At 39.3% G+C, this 14,464-nt stretch overlaps 1 protein-coding gene across 3 annotated transcripts in view; it reads left to right on the top strand.

The window, feature by feature from the left end:
- Window positions 1-14,464, top strand: part of BMP2K (BMP2 inducible kinase) — a 58,049-nt gene that overhangs the window by 12,429 nt on the left and 31,156 nt on the right. For all 3 annotated transcript variants that reach the window (XM_063335775.1, XM_063335777.1, XM_063335776.1), the window contains exons 2-7: window positions 7,680-7,798; window positions 9,112-9,217; window positions 10,933-11,075; window positions 11,375-11,496; window positions 12,498-12,579; window positions 13,238-13,370. In XM_063335775.1, coding sequence (XP_063191845.1) covers window positions 7,680-7,798; window positions 9,112-9,217; window positions 10,933-11,075; window positions 11,375-11,496; window positions 12,498-12,579; window positions 13,238-13,370 — 705 coding nt within the window. The remainder of the gene's footprint in view (window positions 1-7,679; window positions 7,799-9,111; window positions 9,218-10,932; window positions 11,076-11,374; window positions 11,497-12,497; window positions 12,580-13,237; window positions 13,371-14,464) is intronic.

Genomic DNA, 14,464 nt, shown 5'->3' on the forward strand with positions numbered 1-14,464 from the left:
TAATGGCATAGTGAAAGGGAATTGAATTAACTGTTCTGGTCTAGATTACACAGCGTAATCCCTTATGTAAATGTTTAGTCAACAGTCTTGACCTTGACAAAAAAAAATACCATGTTCAGGTTGGTTGGTAGGGTACTGTTGTGGGGTTTCTGTTTGTTCTCGGACCTTGCTGTTTGGAAAGGGAAGCATCAAGGATGTGAAGCTCTATCTCCTGGAGAAAAATCTTACTTGCTCCTGCAAACAGCTGTCCCTAGAGAAGTGTTTCTTGGCTTCAGAAACGTGGATTGTGTTTCTTGAACTTCTGGTTTTTTTATTTTTTAAATTCCAGAACTGGTTCTAAAAATGCCGAGTTAGTAAGGGATGCAGTTCTGAGTATTGTAATGCACTGTGGATGGGAAACTCTGCAGCAATGCTTGAGAACTTTGGAGGCTTGTACAGAGGAAACACACTTCAAAAATGCTGACCTGCTTCATAAAGAGGAAGCATGTTTATTGAAGTACGCTGGGATGTGCAAGAAGTACAATTATGCAACCAGTCGATTTATTTTCTTCAAACTCGTTCTTCCTCTACAAATGTGCGTCTCGAAAGTGAAAATCCCTTGAAGATCCTTGTGTTGTTGGAAGACAGTGTTGTTCCCAGGCTGGCAGGTGGTTTTGTGAGCACTGAAGTAGAAGATGCTGAACTGAACGCTGTTTTGCTTTTGTTACTGATGTGCCTGTAAACACATTGTTGTACTGTCTCTGTACAGTAAGCTGTATAAGATAACTCCAACTCAGCTTTGTGCTGAAACATTTCCTGGCCCCCACGGATGCTGGGATCAGACTGGATTAATCTCTTCAAACATAAATAATCGCGCTGTTTCTGTGAGAAGAAAGCACTTGTTCTTTTTGTTAGAAAAACCTACAGTACCCCTCCCTCTGTTTTTAAAAAAACCCTTTGTTTTCAATACATCAAGTAGCAAGTGTCTGAATGACAGCATAGCCCTAGAGCTTTAAGAGCTGAATTTGTGAATGAAGCCCATGTGCATTGTGACATGTTGTCAAATTTTACCATAATTTCCTGCTTTTGGTTTCTGTTAGAATGCGTAATGGACCCGTTCAATACTCTCAAGTAATTTCTGTTACAGTGTGGTTTTGGAATCTGTAAGAGAAAAAGAGGTTAATATTTTGATCTTCGCAATCAATTAATTGAGCTGGTGGTGATCTATTAGTCATGTTTTGTGCTCCCTTATTAAGGGAAGTATTTGTTGACTGAAATAGAATACATCTGTTAAATACAGTTTTAGAGGTCGATGTGTTAGACCTTCTTCAGTGAATAGCAAGAGGAGGTGATAATGCAGTATTATGCAAGTATTACAGTGGTTGTGACAAATTGAAATGTAGAGAGGTTTTTCATATTTCTTCTAACAAGAGTATGGAGTAAGGAAGGGATCAGTTTTACCCTAAGACAGACAATGTTTTGTCTTGGGTGCCTAAGATTTATTACTTAGGGGGCGTATCAAATGCTTGCTTTTTTTTTTTTGTTCTTTAGAGCATGCATTAAATCAGCTATTCAGTCAATACAGTTTCATCTTAAACTTCAGAGAATAATGCAGGAATTGCAAGCGTGTCTATTTCAGTAGCTGTGTTTGCTTCAAACAGTTTGCAAACTTATCTGCATTAGGAAATTGAGGGGTTTTGTTTCTCTAGAAGCAAAATAGTTGAGGCAGACACAAGATGGCACAGTGTTGTCATTATAGTAGTCAACTATGGATAGCAAGTCACCTGGATACTGAGAAGCACGCAGGGTGAGTAGCAGGATTGTCTTCAATGCAGGATGCTCAGCTCTGTTCCTTTTGCTGTTGGCTAGTTCAAAGCTTGAGCATCTCAATCGCCAGCTGTCAGACAAAATTTGCCTAAATCTGGAACTACAACGTTAGCACTGAAATTTGGAAGATATCTGTAGTAGATTTAGTTGACAATCCAGCGTAGTGCTGTAGGACTCTAGCTGACTAGAACAGGTTTGCTCCGTACAGAACAAGAAGTCTGTATCACGTCATCAAATTATAATTTTTAAAATGTGTTTAATACTGAGTTGACAGAATAGATGTCTCCAGAAGGTCTTCCGGTGCATGGGAGATCTTGATCTGGGCTTCTCTCTGGGATGTTGTCGCAAAGAAGTCACACTGCGAACTGCAGGAAGAAAAATGCTATCCTCTGAACTTTGTGGAGGCGTGCCTATTGAAAGGCCAATTAATGGTATCTTAGTTTGTTGCTGTCATACAAACACATGTGCTTGCCTTAGTCTCATTTGTCTTGGATAATTTTTCCATGAGAGAAAGGGATGTTGCCTGATAGGAGGAGAGCAGAGGCTTTACAGAGGATAGCATTTTCAAAACTTGGAGAACTTCAACCAAACAGCTGAAATGTCTGTCTATTGACTATTTCAGGCTTCCTTGACAGCCCTTACGGGCCGGGAGGGAATGACAGCATTGTCAGAGGTGATGGTTAAAGGTTCCTGTTAAGGGTCTTTGAATAGTAACTTTACCACAAATTGTTGAGGTGAGTGCCATAGGAATACTTCTTGGGATTTAAAAGAAGAAAAAGATGCCAATTTGGGACTGTGGTTTTTTTTTTTCTTTTTGTTCCTCTGTGTTCCACCCACTCATCTGTCTTATTATTGCCTGTCTTGATGTGAGGGGATTTCCTGTGATTTCTGAGCAGCTTCCTGTTGCAGGTTGTGTGGCACTTAAATTTGCACTGTAGCAAGCTTTCGGGATCTTTGGTGTTAAGAGAAAGCATAGCTGACATGTCGAAGTCTCTTAAGTATGTGAAGTTTGCTGGGGTGAAAGCTTTATTACTGCTTCATGATAAAAATACTAGTACCTATTTGCGTCACTGGCATCTGGGTTTTGGTTATGACTGCACACTGTGTCAGTTGTTCTAATTATTTTTAAATGGCTAAAAAAAAAATCAAGTGATTGGTGCATTTGGCACTTGTATTTGCAACATAACTGCTTCTCCCTTTCCCAGTGAGAACACTAGACTAATAATTTTTTTTTCCTCTGTTTGGCACTTGGGCATGTCTGGTGCACAGGTGCTAATAAATGAGAGAACTTTTCACAGAAATCTATAGCAGACCTTAATTCATCTTTACCAGAACTCCATAGTAACTTGAAGTGTCTTGGATGCCCCAGGTAGTCTCAGGTGCTTATGTCAAAGCTTTTTGCAAAGTTGGACTGCAGCTGCAGCTAGAAGAAGTAAAAAGTGAGACTGCCTGCTCATCAGGAGGGCTAACAGTGCCGTTGGCAGGTAGAGGTGCGCATAGCAGACCTGCTTTTTATGGGTGCACTGGTGGTATGTGGGTCAAAGCTGCTTTTTTCACAGTGCTGCCTCAGGAGCAGACGCTGGTTTGAAGAAAGCAGTGCTTCTTGTCTTAACTAGCCCTGATATTCAGATTGTCACACAGTGGGAATTTGTGTGGGCAGTGGGAAAAGGAACAATGGTATGTCCCTAGGAATGCATTGTCTGCACGCTTCAAGTGGAGAAATATTAAACTCCAAAATGCATGTGTGTAGAAATGGATCATTTTAAAAGTAGGGAACTATTTCTCCTCTTGCTTTTGGGCATGCTGAGCTCTTGAACTTGCAGGCAACATCTGTCAACTGCTCTTCCGGATGGAGCTGTGTCTCAGAGCCTTCTGTTCATGACTGAGACTCGTGGAATATGCTTTACTAAAAATATACAAATGTGTGTACACACATGACCATATATATAAAAATTTGGATATATATGATTAGTGTAATTTCATATTGCCGTGATTCACCAGGATGGCCTCTTCACAGTGCTTTCTGGTCAGTGAGCATGCGCAGGGATTAGGGCTATGGCCGGCAGACGTATGGCCGGGGTGGTGGGACAGTGGATGTGTGGTACCTTCCCGGTACCTGGAATGCTGTTCTGAGAGACTGCAGTAACTACTGTTCCTGATTCAGCATTTACGGGTGTGGGTAGTGGTTACTGCGTATTGCTATAAGGATAAAATCCTGCGCATGAAGTTCTGTTCTGTTTGTCTGGATTTGAGTATACAGTCGAGTAGCTCACCAGTTGGAGGAACATTCGGTGCTTCTGTGTGTTTTAATGGTATGTTAAAAGATCTTATTGTTTATATAGCTAAAATATGTGTAACTTGTTGAGAATATTTTTGTTGATGTTATTCTAGTCTGCCTTCACAAAATGGTTGGCAGCAGTCTGAAAGATGATGAAGGTACTGGAAGATTCTTCAGCCTTATTTTGTTCTACCTGAGTAAGCAAATAGGATATTTTGAATTCTAATAGCTATGCTGTTTCCTTGTTGGAGTTTCAGGAATGTAACATGGTAAAGCATAAACAGAATGTTGAGGCATGTGAAATTTTTCAAGGTTGACCTTAAATATGCATAGGGGAAAAAACCCAGACTATAAAACGTGGCTGTTGTAAAATTTTTGTTTAAAAAATACCAAAAACCACACACAAACCCCAAACATTGCTAGTTAGCTTGTTAATAAGATCCCAAAAATGGATGGCAAAGATGAAAGAAATGACTGTTCAAGGTAAGAAAGAGGTGTGAATTTCTACTTGCTGAGCTTTGTAATGAGTTTCTATGTCAAAACTTCTCTGCTGAGAATCTTCTGACTTAACTAACTGTAGATGCTATAGAAAGGCTTTTTAGCAAGTATTTCAAGGAGAAGTGATTTGTGCAATGTGACTGTCGTGTAACTTTTGAGTATTTAAGTCTTGGATGAGTTTGATGGAACTAAAAGACTAAGAGATTCAGCTCCCACAAGGCTTTTGTGGTTTAACCCCAGATGGCAACTGAGCCCCACGTATCCGCTCGGTCGCTCCCCCCTGGTGGGAAGGGGGAGAGAATCAAAAGGGCAAAAGAGAGAACTCATGCGTTGAGGTAAAGACTATTTAATAGGTAAAGCAAAAGCTGCGTGCGCAAGCAAAGCAAACTTGTGACTTGACTATATCAGGAATTTAAGAAGGTGACCAGAATTGTCGTGATGAAACGGAATTGTGTTGAGAAGATGGTGGCTTAACATCTGGAACTTCTTTGGCACCTTTTTAAGTGCCATAACTTAAGGCAGTTATGTTTTAAGCTTTTTTGGATGCATTGTGTTATGGAAAACCGAGTGTATTTTCTTTCTTCTCTATATGACATAATAGGAAATTTTTTCGGCTTTTGAAATTGTTGGTGAAATAGCAGCTCCTGTGCTGACGGACGTTGGAAGTGTAGTTCTGTTCAGTCTGCAATCTTGAGTCTCTGGGCAAAGCAACTGCTCATTATTTCTGGTTGTGTTTATAGAATCGTAGAACTGCCTAGGTTGGAAGGGACCCTGTATAGGACAAGGCCACGTATGTACCTACCTTCTTTGCCCCCTGAGAGTTTTCATGAATGTTTACAGCACTGATTATTGCTTGCTTCGGTGCATTCAGTGATAAGTTTAGCATCAGAAATTACTTAAAAGGTTTTAAATTTTCATGGTTCACGGTTTGGCTGGATAAAGATTCCCAGAACGCTGGTGGCTATTAATTTTCCTGTAAATATTAATGTAGGTATTAAAGTTTTGTGTGGAGTTATGCCACTTGGCTCGTTGATGAAAGGACTTTTATAGCGGTGATTATTACTAATGGAAAAACATTCGAAGTCACATATCTACTCCTTGGCAAAATGTGCAATAGGTCTGTATGGCTCATTCAGGCTCCAAGTATTGGTTAATATTGCCACCTAATGGTAAGAAGAGAAGTTGTCTGAGTATTTTTATTTTTATATATATATCTATTTCCACCCCCACTCTACTTTCTCCTGACTGTTTTCACCCAGTCATGTCTGCTCTGGTTCCATAAAAACAATTGTCAGGGAAGCTTGAAATCTGGCATTTTGTTGTTGTTCTGCAAGTCATGGAGAATTAAAATTCTCTATAAAATATAAAATTGGTTAAAAAGACAAGAAGTGATTTTTGTCTTCTAATGTGCTTTTTTGTGCTTTGCCTGAGTGTTGCTTTATATTTTAGGTCAAGTACTGGTGCTTAAAAAAGAAGCCTCTTTTTATTGAGAGGATAGTACAAAAATATCATCTTCCACTAACGAAGGTCTGCTCATCACTTCTAACTTAATTCCCCAGGCTGGTGACAGGGGAGCCCTATAGGATCATTTCAGCTCCGGCTGGAGTTTGGCATTAGAACTTGAGTAACTTTAGAGCAGGTTGTCCCAGTAATGTTTTGGGAAGGCCCAATGTAAGCTAGGTTAAGTATAATAATTTTGCAGAACTTAGGCTGTTGTATTAAAATTGGCAGTAACTCAGTTTTGACAGCATAGTATCTCATTGCTTTAATAAGCAATTAAATTAAAAAATAATAGATATTTAATCTTGAAGAAAATTTCCTAATAAAACTTAACTTCTTCAATTGTAAATTATTATGTGCACATTTGTCCAAGCACGAGATGTGTATCAAATGAGGTGCATTATATGTAATAAATGTGGCTTGCAGATTGTATCAGGAAACACGGAACACAAGCATTTCAGTCGGCTCCCTGATTATCAGAGCAGTTAATCATTTTAATTTACATATTTCTGTCCTGATTGTATACCTGAGTTTTTGCACTAGTTGAAAGTTCCCATGGTAATAGTTGGCTTAGCATCAGAGAGCAGTCAATTAAGGAGGGCATGGATTGACATGAGCTCTTCTGTGAGGCAGGTTTCCTGAAGCTGTGGGAAAGCCGTGCGTGTGAACCCTGCGGTGACGCTCATGTCGTCTGCCGGAGGCCTTGAGCAGTAGAGAAGACAAACACAAGAGAGAGGAAACAGTAGGGTTGTTTTTCCCTTTGCTTTGCCTGAGCATTTGGACGTGCTTTCAGTGTGGGCTCTTTGACTTGCTTCTGTATATAATTCCTGTCTGTGTGATTGTTTTCTAATGGCAAGAGAAAAGAAAACTCTTCACACTAGGAAGCTGGGAGTATATGGAAGCTGCTCAGGTATATGGCTTGCAGTTCATGCCACTGTTGGACTAAGAATGCTCCTGATGGGACTAGTTGTGGGGAAAATGTTTAATTCCTAACTGCATGTTTAGTATGGGTTTCAATAAAAATACTACTTTAGAGTTGATGGCTTGCACCATCTGTGATTGCGGAGAGGTTCTACCTGTCTTCAGACTATGCTGAAAAGTTGCATGACTTTTCATGCGTGTCTCTCTCTTTAATGCAGTGTCTCTCAAGACTTTCTCTTTCCTTAGTATTTTCGTTTTTCTGTTTTAAAACGTAAGTTCAGGGAATTAATAGTAACCTTTAACAAGTACTGGGGGATTTAGAAATTGTGACAATCTGGAGAATACCTTCACTTTGTTCAGGTTTGTGGATGACTCAAAGTATTTCAGTGTTGATACCTGAATACATAGAGTTCACACTAGACTTCATGAATTTATTTGAATGTAAAAATGCTATTCACATATTTTAGGGGAACGTTGTAACAAAATAGTAAGATCCTTATGCTTTTGTCAAGAATACTTCATCTACGTGAAATGGATTGAGGTAGCAAATCCTTGTAATCGCCTCGCTCAATGAGTGACATAGACTTTCTCATTTATTTCTTAGCGTGTAGTGATGTTGGCTAGAGCAATAACAAGAACTCAAGTAGCTTCATTTGCTTGTAATTGTTTTTTCCAGGTGGCTTCTCAACTGTGTTTCTGGTACGTACCCATGGTGGGATACGTTGTGCACTGAAACGAATGTATGTTAATAATGTGCCGGATCTCAACATATGCAAGAGAGAAATTACAATTATGGTAAGAAGCTCATTATTTGTAACTGGAGAATGTATTAATTTGTGATATACATAAACCAAAAGCCTCTACAGTAACAGTTGCTTCTAGACCACCTTTTCTTTTGACCTTGCACCATTAGTTTCAGAAACTAGTGCTGAGTTTAGGGTTGGTGCGTGATTAACTTCTGAAGCAATTATAAAAAAAATGTATTTGATACCACAGTCAATTCGGTTAGTACATGTGATTCCCAATCAAAAGTAATTTCTTCCAGTTCTGCAGTGGTAGCTTAAATTCTCATGACCTCTGTGTGCCCCAGCTCTGTTGGCTGAATAATGCTGCTGGTGGCACCCACCAGTCTTGTCATCCTGAGCAGGAGCAAGCACGTTCTTCAGATTGCAGTCCAGTGTTGGGGTAGCTCGTAACGAGTGTAGCTCAACTCCCCTACATCATCAGAGTTTCTGTTGTTTTTCAGCAGATGACTAGCAAATAAGGGAAAAACTAGATAGCTTAGTCAGGCATGCTTGGATTTATGATTACTTGGCAGGTTAAAAAAAAAAAAAATTAGTTGCTGTTTGGGCAAGAGAGAATCTCTTATATTGCCTTCTAGCAGATACTATGAAGACTATTTATCTCCATCTCCCTGCACTTCTAGCTTATGTGTGTTCTAATCATAGCAGCACCTGTTTAATTACCTGATATGAGGTGCTTTTATTGTTAACCTTAAGTTATCCTAGAGGCAGCAACTCTGTAGTACAAATGACAACACTTGCATAGTCAGATGTGAAATAAGCATTGCTTAATTCCACATGCAAAATTGCTCTTAAAAGTTGTTTTTATTTCCTTGGGGACACCTTCAGTTGCTTGTGTGTAAAATCTTTGTAAAACTTGCAGTAGTTGAGACTACGACAGTTGTGGCTTTTTTGCAGCTATCTTTTTATAATAACTGAGATTGTTTTTCAGTTTAGCTTAGGACGGGCATGAGTAGTTTCGTTCTTCCGTATCTCCTACCTACATACCAAGGGCTTAGCTGTTAATACTTCACAATGTTGGTTTAAAATGCAACAGTTTTGGTGTGTTGGCACTGTCCAACGAGTAGCATGTAAATGTTCTTTTCTGAGTGGTAGTTGGGTTGTGTTTGACATGTAGCAGTCGCTCGGACGCTGCTGGCAGCGATGAGTCCGTGTCCTGCCTTTGTGGTGCTTGCTCAAGACGGGTGGATGTGGGGCAGGGGCTAAGTCAACTTGGAATCATAAATAGTTGCCTGAAAATTTGTACTATCTTTTATTTGTTTAAATTTTTCTGCGCTGAAGTGAAATGTGCGTTTTCTTTTTCAGAAAGAGTTATCCGGGCACAAGAACATTGTGAGCTATTTGGATTGTGCCGTTAACTCCATAAGTGACAATGTTTGGGAGGTACTCATTCTCATGGAGTACTGCCGAGGTAAGAGAAGGCTGAGGTCTTCAGAGGAAACGCAGGGAAAAGGTTTGCATTGACCACCTGGGATTTTTAGGTAGAATTGTTCCTTTAATATACAAGGTTAACATAAATAGCTCACAGCTGGAATCAAATTAGTTGGTTTTGCTCTTATGTTTGTGTTGCTGTCCAGGCACTGAGCTGTTCAACACTGAGAAAATGTAAAAGTCAGTTTCACACGGGTTTGTAACTGACTGATTAGAAGCAGGGAAATTATTTGTTTAAGTATAAAGTGAAATTGTTCTGTTCTGCTGTTTGTGCTGATCAACATGTAGCTAGAACATAGTTTGGTAGGAAAGATTGGCAAGCTTTTCACTGCTATTCTCCTGCTATTTTTGTTTCAGATAACAATATTAAAGATGCTTTACTCTTATCTGACAGGTGACTTGGTATAAATGAGCATAGCATAGTGAGTGTTGATAATGCTGGCCAAAAACGTAGTCCTGTGGTCCTGCTTTATAATGTAACTTTGTTTCAAACAATATGCAAAACCAGGGAAACTCCAGATTATTTTTTTCCACAACTCACATATACATTGGAGTAAACTTGCTGTTGAGTTTAACTGCTGCAGTTTACCTAACATTTAGGGTAACTAGGCACAGACTTCATTAACGGAGATGGTGGTTAACCTAATAAACAGGTGATGGTATTGGAACAAGTGCTATGTGTACAAAGGAAATATTTCTAGACTAGAAAGAAAACGCACCCCATTATTTGTAATGCTCGAAGAGTACTTTGATTTGAGGTTTAGATTGGTTTTATTTGCAGCAGCAGCAGCAAACATAACAGCTTGTGCAACCTGTACCGGAAGGAGCCAAAGATAGTCTTGATGTACAGTTTGGGGAAGGAAATAAGGAGATTACTTGAAAACTAATGGCCACGTTTTTGGCCCTCTACACTGCTTGTATGGGTGAATTTCTGCACCCATGTGGAAGCTCAGTTCTGACTCCCTGTTGCAGTATTCTTTCCTTAATTATAATGGTGAATGGCCACGGGAATGTCAGCTGTCAGATGACAGACAGTGTTAGGCTTTTCTTTTTAAAAGCATCCTTGTTTTGATGGAACGCTCACCAAGGCCCTGCAGATACTAAGCCTTGCTTCAGCTGTTAGCGTTAAGTGAGCATCGTGGTAGGAAGAGCCTAGTATTATCTGGCAAAATTACTTCAAGAAACAGGGAGATACTGATTCTTGATCTTAAAAAGAAACCTATGAAGGGGTTACGTGAAGTCTTTCTCAAAGTGTGGATTCAGGGCTCCTTATTTTTCTTTTTTCTTTTTTTTTCTTTTCCCCTTGTTTGTCTCCCAGAAAGACAAAGAGGGTGTCTAGAATATGAATTAATTTGAACTCAGTTGGCTGACAGGGTTTTGCCTATGGATCTAAAGGCGAGAGATGCTTTTGAGGTGCCATCTTTGTGTGATGGATGCTTCTTTGTGTTTGCGACAGTTCGTGCCAAACAGGATTCAGTCATAGAGACTTTTTTGTTCATTTGAGGCAGTAATTTTTCTGTGTAGGATCATACAGGAGTGTGCATTTGAAGAACCAGGTTTGTTTTAATTGAATGCAGTGACTGTGGAAATGTTTCTTTCATCATTTTTGTGGATTTTGTGCATATAACTAAGTCTTTAGTTCTGTACGTAGTAGAAATTTCTTAAAAAGATAAAAAAATCCTGTTCTTTCTTTAGCTGGGCAAATTGTGAATCAGATGAACCAGCGTCTGCAGACAGGCTTTACTGAATCGGAAGTAATGAGAATATTTTGTGATACCTGTGAAGCTGTTGCCCGGTTGCATCAGTGCAAAACACCTATAGTTCACCGGGATCTAAAGGTATGAACTCATAAAAAGGAACATCTAGGTTAAAATCAATGATGTACTTAAAAAGGATTGAGAATATAGGAGATATTTCACTAAGACTGTGACTTCTAGTTAGGGAAGCGCTTGCTGATGTTGGAGCTGTAAGCAGAGTGATTAAACCATAAGGTGTCATTTACTGTGAATCCCAAGTCTGTCAATTGCATTTTCTGTAAACTATTCTGTTTGTGTGTGAGAACGCGTAGTAACAGTTAACTTGGAAACTAATGCTGTTATTTGCATCTAATATTTGTGTGTGGTGGTTTCTTTTCAAGGTCGAGAATATATTGTTAAATGATAGCGGAAACTACGTTCTCTGTGACTTCGGCAGCGCCACTAACAAATATCTTAATCCTCAAAAAGATGGTGTTAATATGGTTGAAGAGGAAATTAAAAAGTAAGTTTACTTTTAAGTGGCCTATCATAAGCAATGATTGAGCTGCTAGGAAACACCATGTGGTGTTGTGCAGTGTGCACGTATCATATTAATATGAATTGAACTTAATGGTTGAATTTGAACTACTGTTGACACAAATATAGTAAAACAGTGGAACTACTTGGTTATATAGATTTCTTCCATTTATTCACAGTTGTTTTTGCAAAACAGCCTCTTAAGGATAAGCTGTTGGAAAAAAGCATGCTGTTTTGAAATTAAATTGTTCAAAAATATATGTCTGGCTACTAGCCATTTTAGTAGTCTGATATTTTAAATTTGTGCTATTTTTAATACAGCTAATTCTATGAGAGAAGAAGAACTGATGTAAATAAGCATTGGAATGTGTTTACGTAAGGTCTTATTTATCGAGTAAGGTCCATGATCACTATCCTAAAATTGATCAGAAATTTTTTTAACTTTTACTACAGGCACACTCTTGAAAAAACGTGAGAGTTAGGTTATGCCTTTTCAGGCTAACTACTGCAGGCTGCTTGTTCTCAAGTTATAAAGTGATACAGGTTACTTTTTCCAGCTATGAAAAATACTTTGACTACCAGTTTAGTCATTGTTTGAGATGTTAGTTTTTTGGAGTCTGCATTCTGTATGTTTCAATACATAAAAGGGAAAACTCATTTAGGACTCTCAAATCTTCCAAATGACTGCTTGTTGCAGTAATTAAGCACAGTGACTCTTGGGAAAGTGCATGTGCTGCAGAAGTACTTTAAAAACAAATTTTATCTGACTTAATATTGATTCTTGTGTATGATAATTTTGTGTTGCTACTCCGGATGGTCTCTGTGATGCTGCAAATGCAATGAATGACTTGTCCTGCATAAGACAATTCCAGGCGCGTATCTGAGACTTGGGTGTGAATGCTGTGTGCGTGGCAGATGCAGGAAAACATGCTTTCAGTTCTGAGGCACGCTTTTCATCTATGTCCTCTTTTAATTATATACTGCTAGGTATACAACACTATCGTACCGAGCTCCCGAAATGATCAATCTTTATGGAGGAAAAGCAATTACTACCAAGGCAGATATCTGGGTAAGCAAAAAAATCAGGTACTGTGCAATGTGGAATAAATTAAGATGGGGAGCGGGGCAAGTTAAAGGCAGCATCGACTAATTGAAAAACTAATTCTTTGAAAGTGAAGTATGTCATGCACCTATACAATGCAGAATGTGGTAGAGCTATCTTTTGGTAGTTACGTCTTCAGTAAATAAAATGAATGCCCTGTGTGATGATCAATTAGAGTTAAGGGGGGACACGATTTAGAATTTTTTTCCTTTTTGTTGGCTCAGGTTGCTGCTTACTAATTACCAGTCATATCTTGTGGAAACCTGTTGGCAGCATGATAAGGAAGGGTGTTTTTATTAGGTGACGCGCAGTGAAGTAAAAGACTAAATTGAGCGGAAAGGCTAGTGGTATCGCTGTGTGAGACGAGCATGTGAACGCAGCTCTGGGGGTGCACTCTGATTTTGGTAGCTGGTTGTCTAACATAAGGAGTCGGTGGGAAAGAAAGCCTTTTGAGAGCTGGTTTGTACATCAGCTTGTCTGTCAGCAGTGTTTTGTAATGCAGCTTCTACATAACGGAGTAAGCCTCGGCTGTAGCTAGGATGCAATTTGTTTCTTGTTGGTGCTTCTTTGTTGTGTGAAAGGCTTACTCCCATCCCTTCACAGTGCCTGTATTTGTTTTTTACAGGCACTTGGCTGCTTGCTGTATAAACTTTGTTTCTTTTCACTTCCCTTTGGAGAAAGTCAAGTTGCTATTTGCGATGGAAGCTTTACTGTTCCGGACAATTCCCGATACTCTCATAGTATGCACTGTTTGATAAGTAAGTATCTGGGCAGCGTGGCGATTCTTTTGCCTAGTAAATCAAATGAAAGACAGAAGATCCCGCTGATGTTGGCGAGTGACTTGGATGGGTGGTGGAGACTGGCTGGGTGCTTGAGTGAACAGTGGGAGTTGCTCCTGGCTACCGTCTGTCTCGCAGCTCCTGCCCTTGCCCTTGAAGGGAGGCTTGCTTGTCCCTTTGCTCGAGGGAGGGCTGTGCCGCAGGGTACAGAGCTGAGCTGCCGGCCTACAGAGGAACTTGAGAAACCTAGACGAATATTCTTTGAAATGGCGTTAAAAGTGGGACAGGTGAATGAAGTACCAACAATTCTTTCTCTGGGACAGTTGGCGTGTCAAAATCACCTAGTGTATTCTGCATTTAATGGATGAGTTGATGATAACTTCAGAACTAAAGAGAATAAAACAGTGCAAAGACCTGCCAGGTGAAATTTTACCTCCCAACTCAGAGGAGCTTTGTTGCAGTTAAAAGATCTTCTGGTTTCTTTGGGCGACACGGATGATGTTTTTGTTTTTTGTTTTTTGTTTTTTGTTTTTTTTTTTCTTAGGTGGCTATAAACCACAAAGGGATGACAGGAATGAAAAGAGCAGCTCCAAATTTATTAATAGTCCCTTTTTATTCTTAAGTGTGTATTTTCTATGGAATGTCGGACCTTTGATAGTATTTTCTATCCAAGTTGGAGAGTTGTGCTTAGATGAATTTGAAGTGCGAGTTCACTTTAGAAATGTAAATGTACCGAGATGAATTGCACTGGGGGAAAATTTTATAGTTGTTTTCATGGTTTATAACAGAACAAAAACCTCATAGTTTGTGCAACCCTAGGTGTTGGACATTAAACTCTGGCAAAAGTTTGAAAGCACAAAGAGTATGAAGAAAAATTTTGGCCAATGATAAGCTCTGAGGCTAATGATTGGTCTATTATCCGTGTACAGAGATCTAATATTTAGAGTAAAAATCAGTATTTTCTGTTGTCTTTATTTTCAAATGAAGGTTGACTTGAATGGGAGCTCTTAGAAATTTTTTTAAGTTATGAGTGTTGCCACATCATTTATGCTTTTGTATAAAAGGAAATAGTA

The sequence above is a fragment of the Chroicocephalus ridibundus genome, chromosome 5 (genome assembly GCF_963924245.1).
Source record: "Chroicocephalus ridibundus chromosome 5, bChrRid1.1, whole genome shotgun sequence".
Taxonomy (NCBI): Eukaryota; Metazoa; Chordata; class Aves; order Charadriiformes; family Laridae; genus Chroicocephalus; species Chroicocephalus ridibundus.